This window comes from Nerophis lumbriciformis, linkage group LG01, assembly GCF_033978685.3.
Source record: "Nerophis lumbriciformis linkage group LG01, RoL_Nlum_v2.1, whole genome shotgun sequence".
NCBI classification, from domain to species: Eukaryota; Metazoa; Chordata; class Actinopteri; order Syngnathiformes; family Syngnathidae; genus Nerophis; species Nerophis lumbriciformis.
The window spans coordinates 72337475-72364337 of NC_084548.2; the positions used below are offsets into that span (position 1 = coordinate 72337475).

Here is a 26863-nt window from a genome sequence, read left to right on the forward strand (position 1 = left end):
GTGGTTATTAAAACCCAAACTCAAATGGAGTCCAAATTTCTCACACAGCTCAACAAAACACAGTGTGTACTTTAGGGTGTTTGGTTCAATCGCCATGAAATGTGGCACACATCTTTAGGGGACTGAAAAGCACATGTCATACCTGCCAACATTTGAAATCAGAAAAACCTAGTAGCCAGGGTCCAGGGGCCGCAGGCCCCGGTAGGTCCAGGACAAAGTCCTGGTGGGGGGTTCGGGCCCGACGAAAAATGATTATTAGCATTCAGACAGGTTAAAATGTTGCTAAAACCATCACTTTTCTATCAGTCACAGTGACTTTTCAAAACAAAAATATTACAGCAAAAATCATATGGGTTGATTGACATGTTTATTCTGTAAGCTAACTTCAATAGTTTGAAATTATTTTGACAGTTAATGCCAGTTATCCTGTCAACCTTTCACAAGACTTCAATTTGTTAATTGAAAGTATAAACAGTATAAACACTTTTTACAGTAAACAAATGGTAAAACAGTACTAAACAATTCCATTAAAAAAAAAATTGGTGTCATTATTAACTTTCTGTCCAAGCTTGTATAATCTACTGCCTTGTTCAATTGTAAAAAATATTCTGTGCCTAAAATTCACATTTCTATCACAATTATCATACTGTAAACATGGTAAGCTAACTTCATTAAAATTAATAGTCCTGTCAATAGCATGGAATTACAATTCAAATGTAGTTTTTTTGTAAGCCTTTCAAAATATGAAAAATTAATGAAAATTAATTTAAGCCATCAGACACTTGAAAAGTGGCACATCACATCTCTAATGTAATCATTTTAACTTTTCAACAGAAATAGCACTGCAAAAATATTAAGGACACACTTCTGTATTTTGGTAGTTATGCAGTCAACATTTAACAAGATTTCTTCAACTTGGACTTGAAAGCATAAATAGTATAAACACTTTTAACAGTATAACAGTACTAAACAATTCCAATAGATAACATTGGTGTCATTACCTTTTTGTGGCTAAAATCCAAATGTATTCTATCAGATTGATCATACTGCAAAAATGATATGGTAACTTTATGATAAGTTTACTTCATTAAAATGTAATTCAATAGCATCATAAATAAAACTTCGGCATTTATCACATCCAAAGAATCTGTTTGGGCGACGAAAAATGTTGAAAGTTTTCCACTTGTATCGCTAGCAACGGCATTAGACTTGTGTTTTTTTGTCCCAACGTGGTCTTTTACATCGCTAATTCCTCCGTGTCCGATCGAAAAATCTTGTCTTCACAAGGTGCAATTCGCGTAGTTTTCACCCTTTTTGGAACGGATAATTATTCCCGGATAGACTTTTGAATATTCTTCACGGAATGACTGCAGTTTTCTTTTCGGTTTAAGACTCGTTTGCGATTTTTCTCCGGCTGATTCCATGATCGTTCGCTCGTTTGGAAACAATGGCAACTGGTGCCTCGTGCTTGGCAGCGGTGCTATAAATAGCCTCGCGCATGGCATTCGGAATGGCTCGATAGGAAGTTACGGGAAGCAGTGTCGATTGTCATTGTTGTTACGCGATTTCGTGAATAAAACTTAAAAAAAAATTTTTTTTTTTAATTAATGAAAAACCGTATTTTTTTTATCACTGCAACCGTAACCCGGAATAGGTTGATGAAAACCGTACTAATTACGGGAAAACCGGAGTAGTTGGCAGGTATGACATGTGTACAATTTGAGCAAGAATGGTTACAATCAAGCGAAAAGGGCAGGACTTGACAAGTAATTGTCCGTAGGTATTTTACATGCTGGTATTTTCAACACACCCATTAGGGGGCGCCCCAAATACCATTAAAGGCCCTGCTCTCACACCCGAATGTTACCTGTGGATGGTGAGGTAGAGTCTCATGAGCTCAGTGAACTGGGCGTCGCTGTAACCCAGCATGTTGGTGAAGTTGTGGGACCAGTCCAGGTTGGAGTCGATGGCTCCGATGCTGCTGCCTTCGCGATACAGGTTGCGATAAATCTTGGCGGCGATGCAGGGCAGCTTGGCAATCAAGTCCATGGAGTCCTCGTAGACGAACTGAAAAAAAAGACCAGAAGCAAGGAAAGAGTTGTGAGGACTGCAATGCTGTAAAAGCTCCAAATAAACACCTCAGTTAATTAAATAAGCCTCCTAGAGTCACTGGGTGCGTGGTCTTCAGAAGAAAATAACCACTGGGGTCTGATGAGCAGTGGGGCAAAAAACCGTTGTGGCTGTGGGCAACATGCTGAAGTAGTTTTGATTTACCTGCACAAGAAGGCAGTAGCTGAATCTGGAGTATGGTCAGTGGTCAGTATCTTGCTCTGGATACACTCTAAAGGGGAACTGCACTTTTTGGGGGGAATATTACCCATTGTTCGCAATCATGAGAGACAAGACAAAATGTTTATTTTTCTTCTGCATTCTAACATTTAAGAATCGGCCCGTTCTTGGTGGCTAGCAATGCAGCTAATGGGAGCAATCAATTCTACGTCTAAATCACTTTAATCTGCTCAGTGGCCTTGTGGTGAGAGTGTCCACCCCGAGACTGGAAGGTCGTGAGTTCCAACCCCGGCCGAGTCATACCAAAGACTATAAAAATGGGACCTATTGACTCCCTGATAGTCACTCAGCATCAAGGGTTGGAATTGGGGATTAAATCACCAAAAATGATTCCCGTGCGCGGCCACCGCTGCTGCTCCCCTCACCTCCCAGGGGGTGAACATGGGGATGGGTTAAATGCAGAGGATAATCGTTGGGACTTTAACTTTAAAATGCATTCAAAAACCGTCAATACTTCATTTACGTTCTGTAATGTGTTTACACATGGCGCCCTGTAGTCACGTGAGTGTCTTTTGACCAATCATTGAGGAGACCGCTTGAAAGCAGTTGTCCGTACTCTATACACAACTCTGCCACGAGCGGTACACTGGCTCCATCTAGTGGTATGCCAAAGAACCACTTGATTAAAGTACAGTGTTTTAGTTTCCTATATCCAAACACAGCGTTACTGTTACTGTGTGTATTGTTACAGTGGCAACAATATTAAATGTACTTGTTAAATAAAACCTCTACCTTGGTTTTAATTAGAGATGTCTAAGGCTGAAACGACGTTACGTAAATACGTCGACGCCGTTTTTGTGCGTCGACGCGTCGCATATTTACGTCACACTACCGTCATGGCGGAGCGCAAAGCCGTCAAAAGTGTGGGAGTATTTCAATAAACGGTCTTATAATGTTGTAGCGGCGAACAGCTGTCTCGTCAGCTGACGTGCGAGCTCGCAACCGTGGCTGCTTAGCAACCAGCCAAACCCCACTTAATAAAATAATATTTGATCTTAGAGCACATCCGCATCCCTATTCACCTAGGCAACCCCAGGAAATGTATATAATTCGGCATTATTTCGGCCAGTTGGCTTATATGATCAGAGCCGATCAGTTTACGTTGACGCGCAGGTATAACGCGGCGCACTCCCGTCTCATCTGCTGGTGCGCGAGCCCGGTAATTAGTCAGCTGTGTCAAATCAAGGAGGACAAAAGACGCCAGCGCAGAGTGGAAAAATGTTTAGTTCATTACAGATAACCCAGAGTTGTGCCAAAAGTGTACCAAAACCAAAAGCTGAACGGACAGCCGGTAAGATTGCACTTTAGTTCTCTTTGTGGGTGTGGCGCACCTGTTGCGCTGGTGAGATGGGGGGTGCGGGGGAGTTGTGTGCATGTAGCGTGCTTAGTCTGGAGGCTAAATACACACGGTGTTTTATGTAACTGTTGTTTAGTAAGGAAGTGTTGATATTCTTTGCTTAGTTTGATAAATGTTGGAGCAGTTTGCTTCATCAGGAGGGTGAAGTCGCTCAACTTAAAGTGTTGGATTTAACTGTGTTGGATCATTGGCTGCTGGTGAGGGCATAGAAAAAGGGGCATTTTTCTACTAGTAGACAGCGTTTAAGATTGAGTGTTTCACTGCTAAATTAATAATATATTTATATTGAATATGGATTTTAAATATGTATCTAAATAGGTGGTTAGGGTTAGGTATTTATGTATTTGCATATTGGGTTTTCTGGTGCATTTATCTATTGTGTTTCTGGGTTTAAATGTATTTTATATGTATCTTGGTGCATTTATGTTGAGACAATTTATTTAAAATCTGTTTTAACTTAAAGGTAAAAGATGTGTCCATGTTCTGGCACTTGTTTAATGGTTAAGAGTTTGATAGCCTAATTAATAATTGTAAATTATGGGATTGATAATTGATTGATTTTTTACAGCATGTTAATATTGTGGTGTTTTGTCCTTAAAGATAGATAGGTTTATACTATTGCAGAATATTAAGATTTACACTGGATGTTTACTTTTATATTTGCACATTAAAAAGCAAATAAGCTACTTTTAATTTTGTTAAATGTTAAGTTTTAAATGTTCACATTGTTACAGAATATTTTGTCATGTTGTTGTCAATGTTGACTGATCGGCCATACTTTTTTTTTTTTTGTAAATAAAAGTCATGCCGTTTGAAAAAACTGGCCTACATTTATTTTTTCATCTTCATTTTAAATAAAAAAAATAATCGGTAAAAGGAAAAATAATCTATAGATTAATCGAAAAAAATAATCTATAGATTAACCGATTAATCGAAAAAATAATCTATAGATTAATCGATAGAAAAATAATCGTTAGCTGCAGCCTTAGAGATGTCCGATAATGGCTTTTTTGCCGATATCTCGATATTGTCCAACTCTTAATTACCGATATCAACCGAAACCAATATATACAGTCGTGGAATTAACACATTATTATGCCTAATTTTGTTGTGATGCCCGGCTGGATGCATTAAACAATGTAACTTTACCATGAATTGATTAACGTGGACCCCGACTTAAACAAGTTGAAAAACTTATTGGGGTGTTACCATTTAGTGGTCAATTGTACGGAATATGTACTCTACTGTGCAATCTACTAATACAAGTTTCAATCAATCAATCAAAAACAAGGTTTTCCAAAATAAGAGAACAACTTCAACTCCAGTTATGGAAAAAAGTGCCAACATGGCACTGCCATATTTATTATTGAAGTCACAAAGTGCATTCTTTTTTTTTAACATGCCTCAAAACAGCAGCTTGGAATTTGGGACATGCTCTCCCTGAGATAATCCTGATACCCACTACAACTATGGGAAATACTATACTTTGACTTTCACAAAGTGCATTATTTGTATTTTTTTTTTAAACATGCCTCAAAACAACAGCTACAAAAACAATGAAGGCACACAGCTTCAGTCCAGAGTATACTAGAGCATACTTGCCAACATTGAGAACTCCCAATTCGGGAGATGGGGGGGTGTATATTGTAGCGTCCTGGCTTGTTTGGTGTGGGTTCACAGTGTGGCGCATGTTTGTAACAGTGGTAAACTTGTTTATACGGCCACTCTCAGTGTGACCTGTATGGCTGTTGCCCAAGTATGCTTTGCATTCACTTACGTGTGTGTATAAAAGCCCCATATATCATGTGACTGGGCCGGCACGCTGTTTGTATGGAGGAAAAGCGGACGTGACGACAGGTTGTAGAGGACGCTAAAGGCAGTGCCTTTAAGGCACGCCCCCAATATTGTTGTCCGGGTGGAAATCGGGAGAATGGTCGGGAGGGGCACTGAAATTCGGGAGTCTCCCGGGAAAATCGAGAGGTTGAAACCGATACCGATAATTTTCGATATTACATTTTAAAGCATTTATCGGCCGATATGATCGGACATCTCTAGTTTTAATGAATATTTGGGCCCACTATGCCACTGTAGTTTAATGTTGGTCATTACGGTGGTATTTGGAGACCCAAGTTTTTTCTAAGATGGTACTAGTGTCCCTTCACTGGCTCCCTGTGCGTTATCGAATCAATTTTAAACTCCTTTTATTTGTTTTTAAATGTCTAAACAACCTCGCGCCAACCTATCTCTCTGACCTCCTTCAGCCTTACTGCCCCACCCGATCCTTAAGATCAGCCGATCAGCTGCTGTTGACGGTCCCTGACACAAGGCTGAAGCTTAGAGGTGACAGAGCTTTCGCCGTTGCTGCTCCAAAAGCTCTGGAACGACCTACCTCTGAGTGTTAGACAAGCCTCCTCCCTTCCTGTTTTTAAATCTCTCTTAAAAACATGGCTTTTAACACTGATTGATATCCATCCTGCAATGGCGCCCCATAATACACCTGCTGTGAACCTGTTTTTATGTTTTTATTTATTCTATTTTTATTTATTTATTTTTTATCGTGTTCGGTTTGTGTTGTGTTTGCTCGGTACTCGTTTTATCTTTTAACCTGCCCATTGTACAGCACTTTGGCTACCCCTGTGGTAAATTTTAAATGTGCTTTATAAATAAAGTTGATTTGATTTGATTTGATTTAGCTGAAAAAACTTTGAGAACCACTGCTAATAGAGAATTGACTATTTCGGACTTTGGATTGGTTAAATTTATAGCACCACTTGATGATTTGCCATGGACTTTTATTGTTTGTGTGAATGTGCTGCTCACCTCCCAGTACTTGGACTTGTGCACGCCCTCCGAGTAGGCGCGTGCAAAGCTGCTCTCACTGTTGAGTGCCGTGATGGCGGCGCTGAACTGAGACATGGGGTGCAGGTTGGTGGGGAAGTTGTCCAGCATGGTGACCACGTGCGAGGGGAGCGCCGCTCTTTTAGCCCACTCTTTGGACACCCAGTTGACCTGGCACACAGACATGAACATGCACACTTTGGACACGTCTGGCTTGTGTACATTCAACTCGTTACACTATAAAACAACACGCTTGTTTTTCCTTCCAGAAGCTCAGTCACTGAAGGTGAAGGCTGGTCAGTCTAATTCTTCCCATATCTTGAGAGATAAGACCAATAAAATGAACTTTCCACGCTGTAATAAACCTAGGTTACATAATTATACTGATTCAGCTGATTGACTGCAAATAGAACATTTCCAGAACATCATGGAAAGTTTTTCTGTGCTCCACAGCTTACCTGCTCCTCGGTGGGCACCTGTCCCGTGACCAGCAGCCAGAAGAGGCCCTCGGGCAGCGGCTCTTCACCCCCGGCAGCTTTGGGGAGCAACTTCTGACACTCTGGGATGCTGTAGCCTCTGAAACGGATGCCCTGCGAGGGAAATATACAGACAGGGAGTTGTTCATGTGATGCCTTGTGACCACTTTCTATTTTTCTTGCATTCTTCCCCTAAAAATCCTGATGCATGGTTGTAGATCTCGCTTAACGGGTAAATTATTCTAGCAACGGACTGTTTTGCTACGGCTAAACGTCTGTATTCTCCTTAAGTAAATAATACAAAAACACAGGTCAGCACCTTTTCTGTTTACTTGTGACTCATGCGTCGGGGTGAGGAACACGGTAAAGTGTCACATTGATGCCCTGGGTCAGCATGACTGCATATTAGGGATGTCCCGATCCGATATTTGGATCGGATCGGCTGCCGATATTTGCCAAAAATTGCGTATCAGCAAGGCATGGGAAAATGCCGATCCAGATCCAGTTTAAAAAAAACTCCGGTCTGTTTTTTCCAAAGCACCTATTTAAATAATACATTCCACTTTTCTGCTGATCCCTAATTTCCGTTCTGCATTTTCCAGCACACCTTCAACACATCCACAGGTCTGTGAATTCTCACGCAGTTGCTTTTAGCTGCTAGCATTGCACTACAGGCTCTTCTCACTCTTTCCTGTGTCTCCCTCTCACAGACAGCAAGCGCACCTTCTTACACACGTCACATACTGTCACGTCATACGTCACATACGTATACGTCCTCCCCGAGCAGAGAGGTAGCAGCATGGCTAACGTTAGCTGTGATGCTAGCGCAGCCGTGTGACCAACGTTCCCCCTAAGGTGCACGCCTGTGCAATTGCAAACTGCTCAAGCGTCCACTACGCATAGCAATTATATGCCACGCACAAAATCAAATAAAAAAATAAGCGCATAACAATTTTCGACACACGGACACGACAGAGAAAACAGTTTTCGTCATCATCGTTCAAATATTATAACGTCTGTCCAGATGCTTATCTCCATTCGGTGCCACACGTCCACACCATCAAAATGCCGAGGCAAAAATTTCCAGATCAACACCGTATGAAAAATTTTTTTTTTAGTTGTGATTTCCTTCTCTGCATGAAAGTTTAAAAGTAGCATATATTAATGCAGTATGAAGAAGACTGTTTTAATGTAGACATGCAATACTTGAAAGAAAATGTTGAAAATCAAGACTACATTTCCTGCAAATGGGTGCATTTCTACCCTATATTTTAACTTTAGATTTATTCTCATATCAAACTCTTTTGGCTGTCTTTTTGACACTTACATTCGACGCCCTCCTCCACACCCTGGATTATAAATAATGTAAATAATTCAATGTGATTATCTTGTGTGATGACTGTATTATGATGATAGTATATATCTGATAGTATATATCTGTATCATGAATCAATTTAAGTTGAAAAACTTATTGGGGTGTTACCATTTAGTGGTCAATTGTACGGAATATGTACTTCACTGTGCAACCTACTAATAAAAGTCTCAATCAATCAATCAAAACACAGAATCATCATACTGCTGTGATTAAATGCATCAAGTGTTCATTCAAGCCTAAGGCAAAATATCGAGATATATATCGTGTATCGCATTATGGCCTTAAAATATCGCAATATTAAAAAAAGGCCATATCGCCCAGCCCTAGTTTCAATGATGCCATTTCTGTGTGTCATGTATAATTTTGTCTATTTTGTGTTTATCCTTGAATAAACAGGTCAGTTTCTTGTTACCAACCATTGTGTATTATTCAAACTCCCCTAATTCAGCTGGCTAGTTGTTATCAAGAGTACTCAAACCCTTTTCAACATGATTCTGACAACTAAGTAGGCAAAATAACTTTAAACTTTAATACATGCTCGGACAGGCCAGTATCGGTCAGTATCGGTTCGGAAATGCAAAAACAATATCGGTATCGGATCGGAAGTGCAAAAACCTGGATCGGGACATCCCTACTGCATATGAGTCTTTAAAATATTGTTTAAATTAATCTTCCTTGTTGTAGGTCAAAATGGTAAGAATCCAGCCTGTAATGGTGAGCTCCATTTACGTCGGAAATTGGAAGTCAGAGCTGGGAATGACGTCACAGCCGATTTGTGAGCGTTCCAGTTATGAAGTTGGAAATCAAGATAGCCACATCCACAAAAGCCATTTTTGTGCTTGACTCGTCTGATTATAAACCATTTATGACAAAAATTGACTGCTTCAGCAACCTTCAAAGATGGTGGTGTGAAGAAGAAACACATAGGCTATTGCCAGCCATGTAGAACATATGAAACATTAAATACATTTAGTTTACGCTACAGTAACTTTACCATGTGTGAGAATGAGATATTTTTAAGTGTTCTTTTTTGGTCCATAGTCATGTTTAAATCAGCTAGTATTTTCCCATGTAGTGTGTCTTCTCGTGACCTCCTTGCTTTTATCTCATGTCCGCTAGTAAACTCTTTGTTTTGTCTTAAAGGGGAACATCATCACCAGACCTATGTAAGCGTCAATATATACCTTGATGTTGCAGAAAAAAGAACATATATTTTTTTTAACCGATTTCCGAACTCTAAAGGGGTGAATTTTGGCGAATTAAACGCCTTTCAATTATATTATACGTGACGTCACATCGGGAAGCAATCCGCCATTTTCTCACTTTCGTCGGTGTGTTGTCGGAGGGTGTAACAACACGAACAGGGACAGATTCAACTTGCACCAGTGGCCCAAAGATGTGAAAGTGGCAAGAAATTGGACGAAATTTGTTCAAAATACGAGGCTGTGGGGAAAGCCGACGAAATGGTCAGTCGTTTGTTCCGCACACTTTACCGACGAAAGCTATGCTACGACAGAGATGGCAAAAATGTGTGGATATCCTGCGACACTCAAAGCAGATGCTGACATCAACTCCAAAACTGGACAGATCAGCTTTCAGGAAAAGAGAGCGGATGAGGGTATGTCTACAGAATATATTAATTGATGAAAACTTTATTCATTACTCGCGGTTTTACGTAAATTATTATACATAAACTGTGTTTACCAATAATTTAGCTTAAAAACATTTATTTTTTTCAATCATTCGAGTACATTCGGGTAGTCTTGTGTAATGCAGCATTTTGTGTCTATTTAGGTATGGTTAACCTGAGTGCTGAAATCGTGGAAAAATATATGTTTTTAGCGCGCCTGAAATGGGCTGTCTGCACTCTCAAAGTGCATGTTGTTGCCAAATGTATTTCATATGCTGTAAACCTAGTTCATAGTTTCCTTTAATGCCAAACAAACACATACCAATCGTTGGTTAGAAGGCTATCGCCGAATTCGTCCTCGCTTTCTCCCGTGTCGCTGGCTGTCGCGTCGTTTTCGTCGGTTTCGCTTGCATACGGTTCAAACCGATATGGCTCAATAGCTTCAGTTTCTTCTTCAATTTCGTTTTCGCTACCTGCCTCCACACTACAACCATCCGTTTCAATACATGCGTAATCTGTTGAATCGCTTAAACCGCTGAAATCCGAGTCTGAATCCGAGCTAATGTCGCTATACCTTGCTGTTCTTTCCGCCATGTTTGTTTGTATTGGCATCACTATGTGACGTCACAGGAAAATGGACGGGTGTTTATAACGATGGTTAAAATCAGGCACTTTGAAGCTTTTTTTTAGGGATATTGCGTGATGGGTAAAATTTTGAAAAAAACTTCGAAAAATAAAATAAGCCACTGGGAACTGCTTTTTAATGGTTTTAACCCTTCTGAAATTGTGATAATGTTCCCCTTTAAGGGCTCCTGTTTGTCGGCTCACAGAGCTGTTTTGGCCAGTTCCTTATCTGTTTTGAAGAAGCAGCAGCACTCATTTCAGGGCGAGGGGGGCTGTTTTCGCTCTACATAAGCTGACTCTTTTTGTTTGGATTTAGACCTCGCTTGCTGATGCTATGGTTGCATTGTAAGGGCTGGTCTCCTGAAGCTTTAGTAAAACTAGGTATTGTACCATTCAGTCTCTGGGGTCCTTTTTACGCAACATATATGTCATCCAAAAGAACTTGGGATTGACCAGTGTGTATTATTCCCTGAGAGGAAGACTGGTCGTGCGCAACACATGTACAAATGTTTAACAATACATCATATATATGGCTGATTCAGTGCGACAAAAACGGATCAGAAGTGCTAATAATGGATATTGGAGAAGCGAATATCATCGTTTACATCCAGAGCAGCCATTTTTGTGACCAAAATGCTCCAACTTTCGAATGTTGAAAATTTGACCTCGAGGGGCATTCCAGTAGAAATTCCGACTAGGAATTGGAACGCAACATAATTCCACTAAAGGAAAATACTAGCGTTTAAATTCATCTTAACTCCCACGTTTTTCCATTTCTGGCCTTCTACCCATTAGACACATTCATTTGATCTGTTGCAATATATTGCACGTTATTATTTTTGTGTTTTTTAAAGCTATATTTGATTGTTTAATTTGCCTTTGACACGTACAACTTTGGAAGTTGCAAAAAGTTCTTTATAACATTTCTTTAGTGTGGTAAGCGGATATCAAAAGTGTTGTAAAACCGTATCATACGGCATACTGACCTCGTCAGGATCCAGCACGGAAGTCTCATAAACAAGACCCTTCATCCCCCTCATACCTCCGTACACCTGTGCAAGAGACAAAGTAAAACATTAATACACTGAAGTTCTACAGTCGTACTGAGACAGTCATTTGAAAAATGAGGGCATAATTCTTTACATCAGAGGTCTTCAACAGGGTTCTGCAACCCTTAGGAGTCCGCAGAGGAACTGCAGTGCGGTCGCAAATTTTTTGTTTGATTAGACTTTAAAAAATAAATAAAAACATGAATAATTATACTGTATTATATTGATGTTATCATTTAAAAGGTAGCTAGCAACTAGCATACTCGTTTCCAGCTAGCGATTAGCACCCTTGTTGCCAGCTAGCTAAAGCCTGGTATATTCTTGCGTCACGTTATTTGCGTAAGCGACACAGTCTTGCTCATCCCGCAGACCTGGATGTGCACATCACAAAAATCCTAGCTTCATGTCAGCAGCAACGTGTTAAAATAATTAATTATGTATATATTATCACACAACTCTTATGCTTAAGGGCCGTTGCTATAGTTATTATCAATTGTGCTGAAGTTGTATTTTTCTATCTGTGCAAAGCTGGCCATCCAAAAGATTGCAAGTCGTCTCGTATCAGTGTTGTGTCCAGACTCGGCCTGCTGACTGCCAAGGCCGAACATCGAGTACCGTGATGCAGACAGAGCAGAGACAAGGCGATATCACAAGTGTCAGCACATTTGCATTTCTTGAATAGTCATATATTGTGTCTAACTGGGGTTGCTGAAATTACCCCAACTCCTTCAGCAGCAGCTTCTGTGATGTAACCAGGGACCTCCCAAATAAATAGAGGAGCACGTGGGCTGGACTTTAGGAGCGTAGTTTGGATCTGTAACTAGAGTACAGCCCAAAAAAACGTCTCTCCTCAATTGAGCAAAATTGAACTCTGTCTCTGCATGATTCCTTGCTTCTTGTCTGTTTAATAGATGTCATCAGTGTTTGAACTTGACACAACTTGTCAGAGCTCTGATTGGTCAGTTTGTTTACTACATCACTTTACCTGTCCGACAAAAGCATTCGCCCGGGGAGAAATAACAGCACACTGCTAAAGCTTGAGCTATTTTGCCATAACAATGTACAAGGTTAATAAATATAGTCTGCTCCCCTTCCCCCACTCCACCTGGATTCTTTTGTAATTAAAGTGTTCATTACATTAATGTATTGCTGCATTTGTAGCGATTGTATTGTTGAGAAGGGAGGTAATTATTAATATTATTCATTATCAATTATTTATAATTGATAATGTTATTTCTATTGGTATTTTTTTTGCTCCATTTGTAGTGTAATAATGTTCATTGTCATTTCTGTGTTACTAGTATTTATTTCATTAACTGTTTCTTAGTTATAATTGTTGGTATCATATTTGTACATGTTATGTTTGCTGACGTGTATAAATGTAATGTATCAGACTTTGCTGATGTGTATAAATGTAATGTATCAGACTTTGCTGATGTGTATATATGCAATATATCAGGATTAAGCTAGTTGTTTTATAAATAAATACATAAAATAGCTTCAAAGAAACTAAACAATTGTTGCCCTTGACAAGCCCGAGTAGAGCGACCCGTAACATGTTCTAAACCGCTTCCTGTTACGACAACAACGGAGATGATTTCTTTCTCAACATTTCTTGCCAGTGCTTGTGTGACTCATCATGACACTAAGCAAGTGCTTTTTCAGTGTCTTGTCTTCGGTTTGCCAATTATCCCGAAGCTCTAAATGCTTTTACGGGTCCTTGGTGTTCCGACAGTGAAAGTTGCGTCAGTGCGGCTCACTTTGTGCGTGTCCTTTGCAAGATGACCCCACTGATACCTGACATGGGCAATAAAGCCAGTCCAGACAGATTAAGTAGGTTAACATGTCACGACTAATCTGGATTACGTTTACTTGGTGCTGGCAAAATAAGCAACACTATGTTACATTTCCTCAGTGGACTTTTCCCCCCAATAAATAAATAAATAAAACATTTTTTAAGCTTAATGTATTATTTATATATTATTTTTACATATTTTTCTATTCATACGTTTCATACTGTTTTTTAGATGGCTATACTTTATTCTCCAGTGTGGACGCCTCAACCGTGGTGTTTTTCCTCAAATCCACAGTGCCATGCCATGTTTTGTTTTGTTTTGTTATTGTGTACAGCATATACTGTGTATATGTACATAATTTTTCCATTATTTTAACGTATTTTTTTTAATATACATGTTACAGGTTATATAACTTGTATTATTGAATGTATCAAATGTGATGAATGGAAACAAGCCTTTTGGCTTTTTGTGCCACCCATTTTCCTTTTTAAAGCATTACATGGATTAAATTCTTTAGGATGTCAATAAACTTCTCAATCAATCAATCAAAGCACTGTGTGTTTACCACTTGCCTGTGTATGAAACGTGCTAATAAAATACAGTTTGATTTGATACAAAAGAGTACAATATAAAACAGCAACATAATAAAAAAACACATCACCCCAGATCACACCTCACTCCTACCCACTTCTCCAAAGTGGGCTGGCTGAGGGTGGAGGACAGAGTAAAACAACTTGCACTGAGCCTGGTCTATAAAATTCGCTACACCTCCCTGATACCGAAGTACATGTCAAACTACTTCCATAACGTAAATGACCGCCAGGTGTGAATGAATGATGGGTTCTACATGTAAAGCGACTTTGGGTACTTAGAAAAGCGCTATATAAATCCCAGTTATTATTATTATTATTAAATGACCGCCATAACCACAACACCAGGGGGAGCTCCACAAACCACGTCAAACCCAGATTCCGATCTAACAAAGGTTTTACCTCATTCTCCTTCTATGCCACATCAATATGGAATGCACTCCCAACAGGTGTAAAAGAAAGTGCATCTCTACCCTCCTTCAAAACCGCACTAAAAGAACACCTCCAGGCAGCTACAACCCTAACCTAACCCCCTGCCCCCACCACATCCCACCTCCCCGGATTGTAAATAATCAAATGTGTATACTTGTTCTTATGCTTTCTGAGCAAACTATGTTCACTGCTCGCTGTACATATCCTACGAAGTGAGACCTACACTGTTACAATGTCCATTTCTCAGATGATATAATTGTTGATGACTGAAGTGCTGATAGCAACCCAACCTAACCCCCCCCCCCCCCCCAACAATGTAAATAATTCAATGTATACACTCTGATGATTAACTTGTGTGATGACTGTATTATGCTAATAGTATATATTTGTACCATGAATTGATTAACGTGGAGCCCGACTTAAACAAGTTGAAAAACGTATCCGGGTGTTACCATTTAGTGGTCAATTGTACAGAATATGTACTGTACTGTGCAATCTACTAATAAAAGTTTCAATCAAATCACACGTGAGCTCTAACATATCTAGACACCTCCTCTCACCTATACAACTTTTCATTTATAAAATGCGGGTGCATTAAGTCGATCGCGGATGGTGTGTCAGTCCATTAAAAAAATAGACCCAAAAATGAGCAATTATCACCAAAAGGTCACTTGATTGACATTCACGGCACCCGAGGGTCTTGTGCGATGAGGCCAGCTGCTGCCAGATCATTAAGAAAAAATGACCGACAGGAACGAGAAACATTTATTATCTGCCGTCAAAACTCTAAAGACCGACTGCACAGTTCCTGTCTTCACAATAAAACCGCTGCTCCGTCCTGCCTGCGCTAACAAAATAAGAGTCTCAGAAAGCTGGCGTGCACAAGCTAGCGAGCTACGGAGTTTGCCGCCAATGTATTCCTTGTAAAGTGTATAAAAAGGAGTATGGAAGCTGGACAAATAAGATGCCAAGACCCAACCACTTTCATGTGGTATTGGACAGAAAGGAGGACTTTTTTTCTCCTCCATTTGAATATGTGGACGTTATCATCATTACTGTCTGATTCCAATCAATGCAAGTCATCACAATCATACCAACTTATATTCTTGTCTTCATGAATAAAATGAATCTATATTGTTAAACATGCTTGTATTATCATTAAACACATTTAACTCGTTAACAAAAACCTCTCTTTCATAAATATAAATGATATACATGAATGAGGTAGATCCATACTTGCCAACCTTGAGACCTCCGATTTCGGGAGGTGGGGGCGGGGGGCGTGGTTAAGAGGGGAGGAGTATATTCACAGCTAGGATTCACCAAGTCAAGTATTTTATATATACATATATACATATATATATAAGAAATACTTTAATTTCAGTCTTCATTTATTTACACATATACACACACAACACTCATCTACTCATTGTTGAGTTAAGGGTTGAATTGTCCATCCTTGTTCTATTTGTCACTATTTTTCTAACCATGCTGAACGCCCTCACTGATGATGCATTGCTTTGTGGCACGCAAAAAGTGCTTTCATCAAATGCACTAGATGGCAGTATTCTCCTGTTTAAGAGTGTCACAACATTGCTGTTTACGGCAGACGAACTGCTTTATGGTAGACGAAATGCTGTTGTTGTGTGTTGTTGCTGCGCTGGGTCTGGGAGGACGTTAATGAAACTGCCTAACAATAAACCCACATAAGAAACCAAGAACTCGCCCTCGATCATTCTACAGTTATAACGTGATTGGGCAGGTATGCTTGTTTATATTGTGTGCCTGAATTTCGGGAGAAAATTTGTCCCGGGAGGTTTTCGGGAGAGGCGCTGAATTTCGGGAGTCTCCCGGAAAATCCGGGAGGGTTGGCAAGTATGGGTAGATCCCCTCCACTTCGTCAATTGAAAAGTAGCTCGCCTGATGTAAAGTGTAACTCATAAAGTGCATGTTCAAAGAGGCCTACAATCTGTCAGTAGACTTTATATGGAAGCGCTAAAAACTACAACATGGCTGACGGGGTGGAGATGCAGTCGAAGGGGTCTTGGCATGGAGGAGGGATTTGGCAAGGAGTGTTTTAAATGGAGAAAAAAAAAAAACCTCTTTCACTGTGTCATAGTTCCTCCTATCGGCCTGATATTTATTGTGCACAAATAAAATGAACTACATTACTTAATTATACCAAGTAATAGCATTGAGATTAGTAAAATGGCAGTGCTTTATTTATGGACTACTACAAGCTATCTATCCTCCTGTGGCCCACCTGAGCTTCCACCCCCACTGCAGAAAAAGTTAAAATAGTTAAAATTTGAGACTTGTTTCTTATGATGATCATCAGGGGTGCTCATTACGTCGATTGCGATCTACCGGTCGATCTCGGAGGGTGTGTCAGTCGATCACCAGCCAGGCATTAAAAAAATAGTCCTAAAAATGAGCGATCATAAATCTTCACTATGACGTCACTTTCGTCACTTGATTGACATTCACGGCACCCGAAGGTCTTCTGAGATGACGCTGGCTGCTGCCAGCTCATTAAAATTACCGACTGGAAGGCGAGAAACACTTTATTTCAACAGACTCTGGCGCCGTACCTGTCGTCAAAACTCCAAAGACCGACTGCACAGTTGCACAATAAAAGCTCTGCTTCATCCTGGCTGCGCTACCAAAATAAGAGTCTCAGAAAGCTGGCGTGCACAAGCTAGCAAGCTACGGAGTTTGCCGACAATGTATTTCTTGTAAAGTGTATACAAAGGAGTACGGAAGATGGACAAATAAGATGCCAAAAACCAACCACTTTCATGTGGTATTGGACAGAAAGGAGGACTTTTTTTCTCCTCCATTCGAAAATGCGGACGTTATCATCACTACTGTCTGATTCCTATCAATGCAAGTCATCAGAATCAGGTAATACACCAACTTATATTATTGTCTTCATGAAAGAAAGGAATCTATATGTGTTAAACATGCTTGTATTATCTTTAACCACCTTTAACTTGTTAACAATATTAACTATATGTGTTAAACATGCTTGTATTATCTTTAACCACCTTTAAGTTGTTAACAATATTAACTATATGTGTTAAACATGCTTGTTTTATCTTTAACCACCTTTAAGTTGTTAACAATATTAACTATTTGTGTTAAACATGCTTGTATTATTTTTAACCACCTTTAACTTGTTAACAATATTAACTATATGTGTTAAACATGCTTGTTTTATCTTTAAACACCTTTAACTTGTTAACAAGTCTTGTCTTTTAACAAAGAAACAAGGAAGTCACAATCTTCGTTCAATGAATGTTCTGCAATTTGTCGTCCACAAAGTAAGAACTGAACTGGGCAAGAAAGCATTTAGGTTTTCAGCACCGAAGGCTTGGAATAACCTACAATCGAACATTAAACTTCAAACCCTAGTTACGTTGAATGAGTTTAAAGCTTCTGTGAAAGGATTGCAGTCTACCTTGTCTGTATGCACATGTGTCATGTGAGCAAGTTTTAATGTTGTAAATGTGATGTTTTATGTATTTGTTTACTGTTTTTAATGTAACCTTGCTGCTGCCCTCTTGGCCAGGTCTCCCTTGGAAAAGAGATCTTTGATCTCAATGGGATTTTACCTGGTTAAATAAAGGCTAATAAACAATATTAACTATATGTATTAAACATACTTGTATTATCATTAAACACCTTTAATGTATTAACAATATTAACTATATGTGTTAAACATGCTTGTATTATCATTAAACACCTTTAACTTGTTAACAAAAACATATATTTCATAAATAAGTAAATATAAATGATATATATGAATGAGGTAGATCCCCACGACTTGATCAATTGAAAAGTAGCTCACCTGCAGAAAAAGTGTGAGCACCCCTGATGAACATGAAGGAAGTACTGTATAGTCAGGGTTTAAGGTTTACTCACCATGTCCACAGTAACCTGCCCTATGTTGGTTTTGCCATACTGCTGTTTAAAGTTCTTGATCCTGCTCTGTTCTTTAGGGACGAGGTCGGACAGAACATCCTTCAGATTCTGTACAAAGAACACAAAAAATACATATAAAGAAGAAATACGAGCCACAATTCAACTGTACACCAAAAATAGAACACTGCTTCAATAGGACCAGAGGTTCATTAAACAAACTAAGTAAACATTTGACTCAAGTATTGATCGGTGAGTCCACAAAAAGGTCCGCACGTTCGGTTTGGTAGGCCTTTGTTGTTGTTGAGAACTTACCGTTGTGGAGGCGCTGGTGTTTCTGGCAGCCGTGATGAAGAAGGTTGCGCTCTATGACACAGAAAGAATAATAAATGCATGTTAGGATTTATGACGTGCTCTTCTATATTGTTACATAAGTCTGTTTAAACCCTTTAATTACAATGATCACTTCTTTGGGAGAAAAGATAGTTTTCAACGTTCGGCAAGCGTAAACATTAAAGCAGATTTACAGTCAAGAGTCCATCTGTTTCCAATCAATCGCAGACGACCACTTACACAGCAAATCAATACAACAATTAATAAAGCATTTGAATATTTGAATTAATCACCATTTTACTTTTACGGGCGCACAGAGCTCATTAATATATCATCTCTATTAAAGTGAACCGCCTTTGAGTAGACACTAAGTGTTCCCATTGGAGGCTGACCTCTCATTTAAATTGTGAGCTGTTGGTAAAAAATCCCAACATTTTTTTCATTTTGATAAGAATTGACTAGGGTTGTACGGTACACCGGTATTAGTATAGCACCGCGATACTAATGAATCATATTCGGTACTATGCCGCCTCTAAAAAGTACCGGTCCCCTAACCCCCGCCTCTCCGTCGTCGTCACGTCATGTCATTGCTGGTTTTACGAGCAGAGGAGCATGTTCGGCAGCACACACAGAGTACTTACAAGCAGAGACAGTGTGTAGACAGAAAAGGGAGAATGGACGCATTTTGGTGTAAAAAGTAAAGATAAAGGTGAAGTTATAACACTGAAACACCCTCAGAAAGAGGTGCTTTAAGACATGGCTAGCTAGCTAGCGAGTAAAGTCCATCTGCAGTCTGCAGTGTTGTAGCTACTTCTAAATCACTAATCCTCGCCTCCACGGCGACAAAGTAAGTTTCTTACAAGTTTCATCACTGCAGGACGAGGAATAGCTAAACATGCTTCACTACACACCGTAGCTCACCGGCGTCAAAATGTAAAAAAAACCCGCCATGGGTGGATCTATACCTGACATCCACTGTAATGATACCAAGTACAGGAGCGTATCTAGTCGATACTATGATTACAATCGATATTTTTGGCATCACAACATAAAATAATGTATATTATGTTTATAAACTCAGGAAATATGTCCCTGGACACATGAGGACTTTGAATATGACCAATGTCTGATCTTATAATGACTTGGCATTGGATCCATACCTAAATGTGTGGTATCATCCAAAACTAATGTAAAGGATCCAAACAGAAGAATAAGTGATTATTACATTTTAACAAAAGTGTAGATAGAACATGTTAAAAGAGAAAGTAAGTAGATATTAACAGTAAATGAACAAGTAGATTAATAATTAATTTTCTACCACTTGTACTTAGGGATGATGCTCGAAACCGGTTTTCCCGGTTGTTCGATAAGAAAAGAACAGAGTCCTCGGACTCAAATCCCTTTTTGAGAACCGGTACCCGTTATCGAGACCACTATAGTAAAGAAAAAGAGTTGGTTCTTTATTCGAATCCCTGGGAACGAATCCCGTCCCAACAAGAAATGCCCTGTGGGACATCACAAGAAATGACGTCACGTAGCTCAGTCATTAGGCGCAGATGGGGAAAGCAGGAAAAAAATGGACCGGGAAAAGCGCTCCAAGGCATGGCTTTATTTCACCAAAAAAAACAAGCGGCAACTAACGCTAGCTGTTGCCGGTTAATTTCCATATCTGCTCACTTGTAGTAACGTTACCTCTTATGTCAACCAGGACTGCAGTAATGTTAGCTAGACTAACGTTACCTAAGCATAGTCAGCGGCTAACGGTAACGTGAGCCTTTTTGTATATGTCTGATAACGTTAACGTTATCTTGTAGCCTACACCACGACAAAGTTTGCAAGTCGGTCTAATAAACTAGTGCTTTCTTTATTTCTTTAGTTTATTTGGAACATGAACACACTTACAGTATAATACATCACAGTTCCATATCATTTCACTTTACAGGAGTATGAAGAAGTAAAGCTTATGTAATCCTACCCATTTCCCACTTCATAGCGTTTACAAATATATACATCATTTACTGACCTTTTTATAATAAAACATCTGTGAATTAGTATATACAGCAGTTTTGTAATATGTAATTAATTCAGTCATTATTAATATACTGAGATGAAGAATATCTTATTTTCAATAAGGTTGAAAGTATTTCTCATAATTATTCTTCTTTGTACTTTGTAAGCACTATTCATTTGAACAACATATCAGTACAATGTTTAACTTCTTTACTTAATCCATTCCATCATTTAATTTCACATCATTTTAGCTGTTTGCAATTTTACCAAATCATCGAACTTTAATATTTTTGACTCGATAAATAAAGTGTTTGTATGTTCTCTACATCCAACATTATGTATCAGTCTAATTGATCTTTTTTGTAACACGGTTAACGAATGTAGCGCACATTTGTAGTTATTTCCCCACATTTCTGCACAATAACTCAGATATGGCAATACTATAGTAGCGAGCAGTAGAGAATTTTAAGTGATATGTTAAACCAAATATTGTGTGTTTTTTTTTTTTTTTTCATATACAACAACCTATCTGGACTCGATAAGAGAATCGGTTCGATAAGAGGATTCGATAATAGGCTCGAACTCGATAATTTCTTATCAAACATCATCCCTACTTGTCCTTAATTTTGACAAAGTAATAGGTAAATAAATGACACAATATGTTACTGCATAGACTAATTAGGAGTCTTTTTTTTGTTTACTTTCTGCGAAAAGACAAGTTGTCTAGTATGTTCACTATTTTATTTAAGGACTAAATGACAATAATAAACATATGTTTCATGTACACTAACATTTTTTTGTTAAATCAAGACAATAATGACATTTTTTGTTGTCCCCTTTATTAAGAAAAGTACCGAAAAGTATTAAAAAGTATCGAAATACATTTTGGTACCAGTACCGGTACCAAACTATTGGTATCGGGACAACCCTAGACACAATCCAAACAACCTTCCCTAGTCATGGTTACAAAAAAAAAAAGCTAAATTACACTCATTTAAATCCATGAAAGTGCATGATGGGAAAATGTTTTAAACACTCTCCACACTTGTCCAATGTGTACAAAATAATAGGTTTTATAAATGACACAATATGTTACTGCATAGACTAATTAGGAGTCTTTGTTTGTTTACTTACTACTAAAAGACAAGTTGTCTAGTATGTTCACTATTTTATTTCAGGACAAACTTGCAATAAGAAACATGTATTTAATGTACCCTAAGATTTTTTTGTTAAAATAAAGCCAATAATGCCATTTTTTGTGGTACCCTTTATTTAGAAAAGTATCGAAATACATTTTGGTACCGGTACTAAAATATTGGTATCGGGACAACACTACAATTTCATAAAAATAAAATGTACTAAAAGGTCACAGCTTTCCTGTCATATACTGTGGGGGAAAATAAGTGCTCGATAAACCTATTCGTCCTAGCTCATAATAGTAAAGAACACATTTTTGACTGTCTATAAACGTAATTTGTTACAATTCCATAATCGTTACTCTGCTTCTTAACACACCTCATACGCACTGGTCTGCCAGAAAATAAGATGTAGCAGGACGGATCAATATTGCCAACTCAGCGACTTTGTCACTATATTTAGCAAGTAATAACGCTCCTTTAGAATCTCTATGTTAAAAAAAAAAAAAAAAAAAAAAGCGTTAAATCTCACGACTTAGTAAACCAAAATTAAAACGCAGTACGTCAGGGTGCCGCTCTATGATGTCCAAAAATTTAAATGCAGAGGAAGCCATTCGTGACTCGTCACGCAAACACAATAAGCCATGTGACAAACAACTGGCAGGATTAATAAATAAAATAAATAATCTGCAGTAGCAAACAAGGTACAAGTCACATTTAGGTAGCCAACATCTTGTGTTTTACTTGCAAAACAAATGTTTTATTCAAATACATGTAAGGACATGTTAGCGTACACATTTTGCATGTCAAAGTTTGCAACATTTACACAGATGTCTAGAGGGCACTAACTTGTTAGCGTCTACAGTTTGTATGTCAAAGTGGCTGTTTGCAACATTTACACAGATGTCTAGAGGGCACTAACTTGTTAGCGTCTACAGCAGGGGTGCTCATTACGTCGATCGCGATCTACCGGTCGATCTCGGAGGGTGTGTCAGTCGATCACCAGCCAGGCATTAAAAAAAATAGTCCTAAAAATGAGCGATCATCAATCTTCACTATGACGTCACTTTCGTCACTTGATTGACATTCACGGCACCCGAGGGTCTTCTGAGATGACGCTGGCTGCTGCCAGCTCATTAAAATGACCGACTGGAAGGCGAGAAACACTTTATTTCAACAGACTCTGGCGCCGTACCTGTCGTCAAAACTCCAAAGACCGACTGCACAGTTGCACAATAAAAGCTATGCTTCATCCTGCCTGCGCTACCAAAATAAGAGTCTCAGAAAGCTGGCGTGCACAAGCTAGCAAGCTACGGAGTTTGCCGACAATGTATTTCTTGTAAAGTGTATACAAAGGAGTACGGAAGCTGGACAAATAAGATGCCAAAAACCAACCACTTTCATGTGGTATTGGACAGAAAGGAGGACTTTTTTTCTCCTCCATTCGAAAATGCGGACGTTATCAGCACCACTGTCTGATTCCAATCAATGCAAGTCATCACAATCAGGTAATACACCAACTTATATTCTTGTCTTCATGAAAGAAAGGAATCTATATGTGTTAAACATGCTTGTATTATCTTTAACCACCTTTAACTTGTTAACAATATTAACTATATGTGTTAAACATGCTTGTATTATCTTTAACCACTTTTAAGTTGTTAACAATATTAACTATATGTGTTAAACATGCTTGTATTATCTTTAACCACCTTTAAGTTGTTAACAATATTAACTATTTGTGTTAAACATGCTTGTATTATTTTTAACCACCTTTAACTTGTTAACAATATTAACTATATGTGTTAAACATGCTTGCATTATCTTTAAACACCTTTAACTTGTTAACAATATTAACTATATGTATTAAACATACTTGTATTATCATTAAACACCTTTAATGTATTAACAATATTAACTATATGTGTTAAACATGCTTGCATTATCATTAAACACCTTTAACTTGTTAACAAAAACATATATTTCATAAATAAGTAAATATAAATGATATATATGAATGAGGTAGATCCCCACGACTTGATCAATTGAAAAGTAGCTCGCCTGCAGAAAAAGTGTGAGCACCCCTGGTCTACAGTTTGTATGTCAAAGTGGCTGTTTGCAACATTTACACAGATGTCTAGAGCAGTGTTTTTCAACCTTTTTTGAGCCAAGGCACATTTTTAGCGTTGAAAAAATCCGGAGGCACACCACCAGCAGAAATCATTAAAAAACACCTACTTTGAGACAAGAGCTACATTGATGCATGCTTGGTTATGCTTTAAAGTCATATCCAACAATTGCGACAACTACTTTTTACTGTCAACTGAGTTTTGTTTTTTAATGATTTCTGCTGTATAGCTCGGCTGGTAGAGTGGCCCTGCCAGCAACTTGCAGGTTCGATCCCCGCTTCTGCCATCCTAGTCACTGCCGTTGTGTCCTTGGGCAAGACACTTTACCCACCTGCTCCCAGTGCCACCCACACTGGTTTACAGGCAAGGCTGTGTTGCCGCACCAGAACTATTTAACTGTGTCATCGACCACCTGATTTCCAGAGTCTGTGTGCGAGTCCCCGGGGTGTCACTTGGAAACTACACCCTAAAGGACCTCGAATACGCCGATGACACCACCCTGTTCAGTGAGACCGCTGACCAGCTCAGGAAGGCCCTCGGTGTGTTTGATGAGGAGACCAAACAGCTCGGCCTGAAAATCAGCTGGTCCAAAACCGAACTCATGCATATCGGTGATGGACCAGACCCACCACCCTTCTTATTTGAGGATACCCCTGTCCACTTTGTCCCTACCTTCAGATACCTCGGCTCGACAGTCACCAACACCGGCGACCTCAAACGAGAGGTGGACCGCCGTCGCGCCCTTGCAGCCTCCGTCATGCAGTCCTTGTGGAGACCGTTGTGGCGACACCGGCACATATCTCGGGACACCAAGTTGAGGGTCTACAATTCCTCTGTCATCTCTGTTCTTCTGTACGGCTCGGAAACATGGCCGCTGAATAACATCCTGGCGGCCAGGCTAGATGGCTTTGATTCCAGAGCCCTCAGGAGGATAGAAGGCATCACGTGGAGCCAGCATGTCACCAACAAGACCCTAAGAGAGCTAACCCAACAGCTCCCAGCCTCTCGCCTCGCAGCAATGCGGCGAGTGCGCTGGTATGGCCATGTCATCCGCCTGCCGGGGGAACACCCCACGCGCAAAATCCTGGACTTCAACCCGCAGCGAGCTGGCTGGAGACGCCCTAGAGGCGCCCCCAGGACTCGCTGGCTGGATGTATTAGCCCAGGACCTTAAGGCCTGCAATGTGACTATGGCACAAGCTCAACACCTTGCCCACAACAGACCCAGATGGAGAGACCTGGTTGCTATGGTCGGCTCTACGCGCCCTGAAGTAAAAGAGGACTAAGTAAGTAAGTAAGTAGATATTGGGTTTCCCTATGTAAAGCGCTTTGAGTCACTAGAGAAAAAGCGCTATATAAATATAATTCACTTCACTTTACTTCTGCTGGTAGTGTGCTTACGGATTTTTTCACCGCAAAAAATGTGCCTTCGCTCAAAAAAGGTTGAAAAACACTGGTTTAGAGAGCTAAAAAGGGCATTCACTCACGGGGAAAAAATGATCGAAGTCGTCCTAAATTCAAGTTGAAGGTGACTCATCACGCACACACAATAAGCCAGCTGGCAAACAAAGGAGCATTCATATTTTAAAAAGGTGTGTGACACCAACAGGTGTCACACATTTACACATAAAAATCATTTTGCGTTTGCTTAATCTAGAACAAGTCATCGAAGCGTAGAAAAGCAGCTCTAGTCATACATACACGTGCCACACATGTCAACATTGAAAATAAATAAAAAATCAGCTCAGTAATCAAGCTTGGAGAGATATGAAGCTACAAGATGTGTTTACCGTATTTTCCGCACTATAAGGCGCACCTAAAAACCACAAATTTTCTCAAAAGCTAACAGTGCGCCTTATAACCCGGTGCGCTTTATTACGATTAATTTTCATAAAGTTTCGATCTCGCAACTTCGGTAAACAGCCGCCATCTTTTTTCCCGGTAGAACAGGAAGCGCTTCTTCTTCTACGCAAGCAACCGCCAAGGAAAGCACCCGCCCCCATAGAACAGGAAGCGCTTTAAGCAACCACCCGCCCCCGGAAGAAGAAGAAAAAACGCGCGGATATCACCGTACGTTTCATTTCCATAAAAAGACGCAATCTCTCCATCCGCACACGGATTACTACCGTATTTCACAGCAACTGATATTCCTGTAACCGCACTGTGGAACGGGAGCACGTACGGTGAATATTCGCACCACAGGGAATGAGAAGTCATCCTTCACTGTGGTTCTAGCTTGCCATGCTAACTTCCACCCATGGTGATATTCAAAAGGAAGACCTTGCCAAAAGAGACCTTTCCAGCCGGCGTCATCATAAAAGCTAACTCGAAGGGATGGATGGATGAAGAAAAGATGAGCGAGTGGTTAAGGGAAGTTTACGCGAAGAGGCCGGGTGGCTTTTTTCACACAGCTCCGAAGGCGAACACACCTTCACTAAGACGGGCAGATAGCGCCGGTCGACATACGCCAACATCTGCCAGTGGATCGTAAATGCCTGGGCAGATAGTTTCGGTCACAACTGTGGTCCGAGCTTTCCGGAAGGCAAGATTCACAGAACTGCTGCACAACAACAGCGACACTGAATCCGATGACTTCGACGAGGCGGAGCCGGCCATTTTTGGATCCCACGCTTGCGCAACTTTTCAATTCGGACACCGAAGACGAAGAATTCGAAGGATTTACGAATGAAGAATAACTTCAGAAGGTGAGCGCTATGTTTATTTTGTGTGTTGTGACATTAACGTTCGAGCAACATTATGTTGCTATTTATTGCTCTACACCATTTTGAATTTTACTATGTTTGTGATTGCACATTTGC

The 26863-nt window shown here is 39.7% G+C and overlaps 1 protein-coding gene across 1 annotated transcript in view; it reads right to left on the reverse strand.

The window, feature by feature from the left end:
* cs (citrate synthase) overlaps positions 1-26863 on the reverse strand; it is a 56411-nt gene that overhangs the window by 13125 nt on the left and 16423 nt on the right. Inside the window, exons 2-7 of the mRNA XM_061925499.1 lie at positions 18753-18803; positions 18441-18548; positions 11636-11701; positions 7003-7134; positions 6527-6715; positions 1868-2067 (exon numbers count right to left, since the gene is read on the reverse strand). Coding sequence (XP_061781483.1) covers positions 1868-2067; positions 6527-6715; positions 7003-7134; positions 11636-11701; positions 18441-18548; positions 18753-18803 — 746 coding nt within the window. The remainder of the gene's footprint in view (positions 1-1867; positions 2068-6526; positions 6716-7002; positions 7135-11635; positions 11702-18440; positions 18549-18752; positions 18804-26863) is intronic.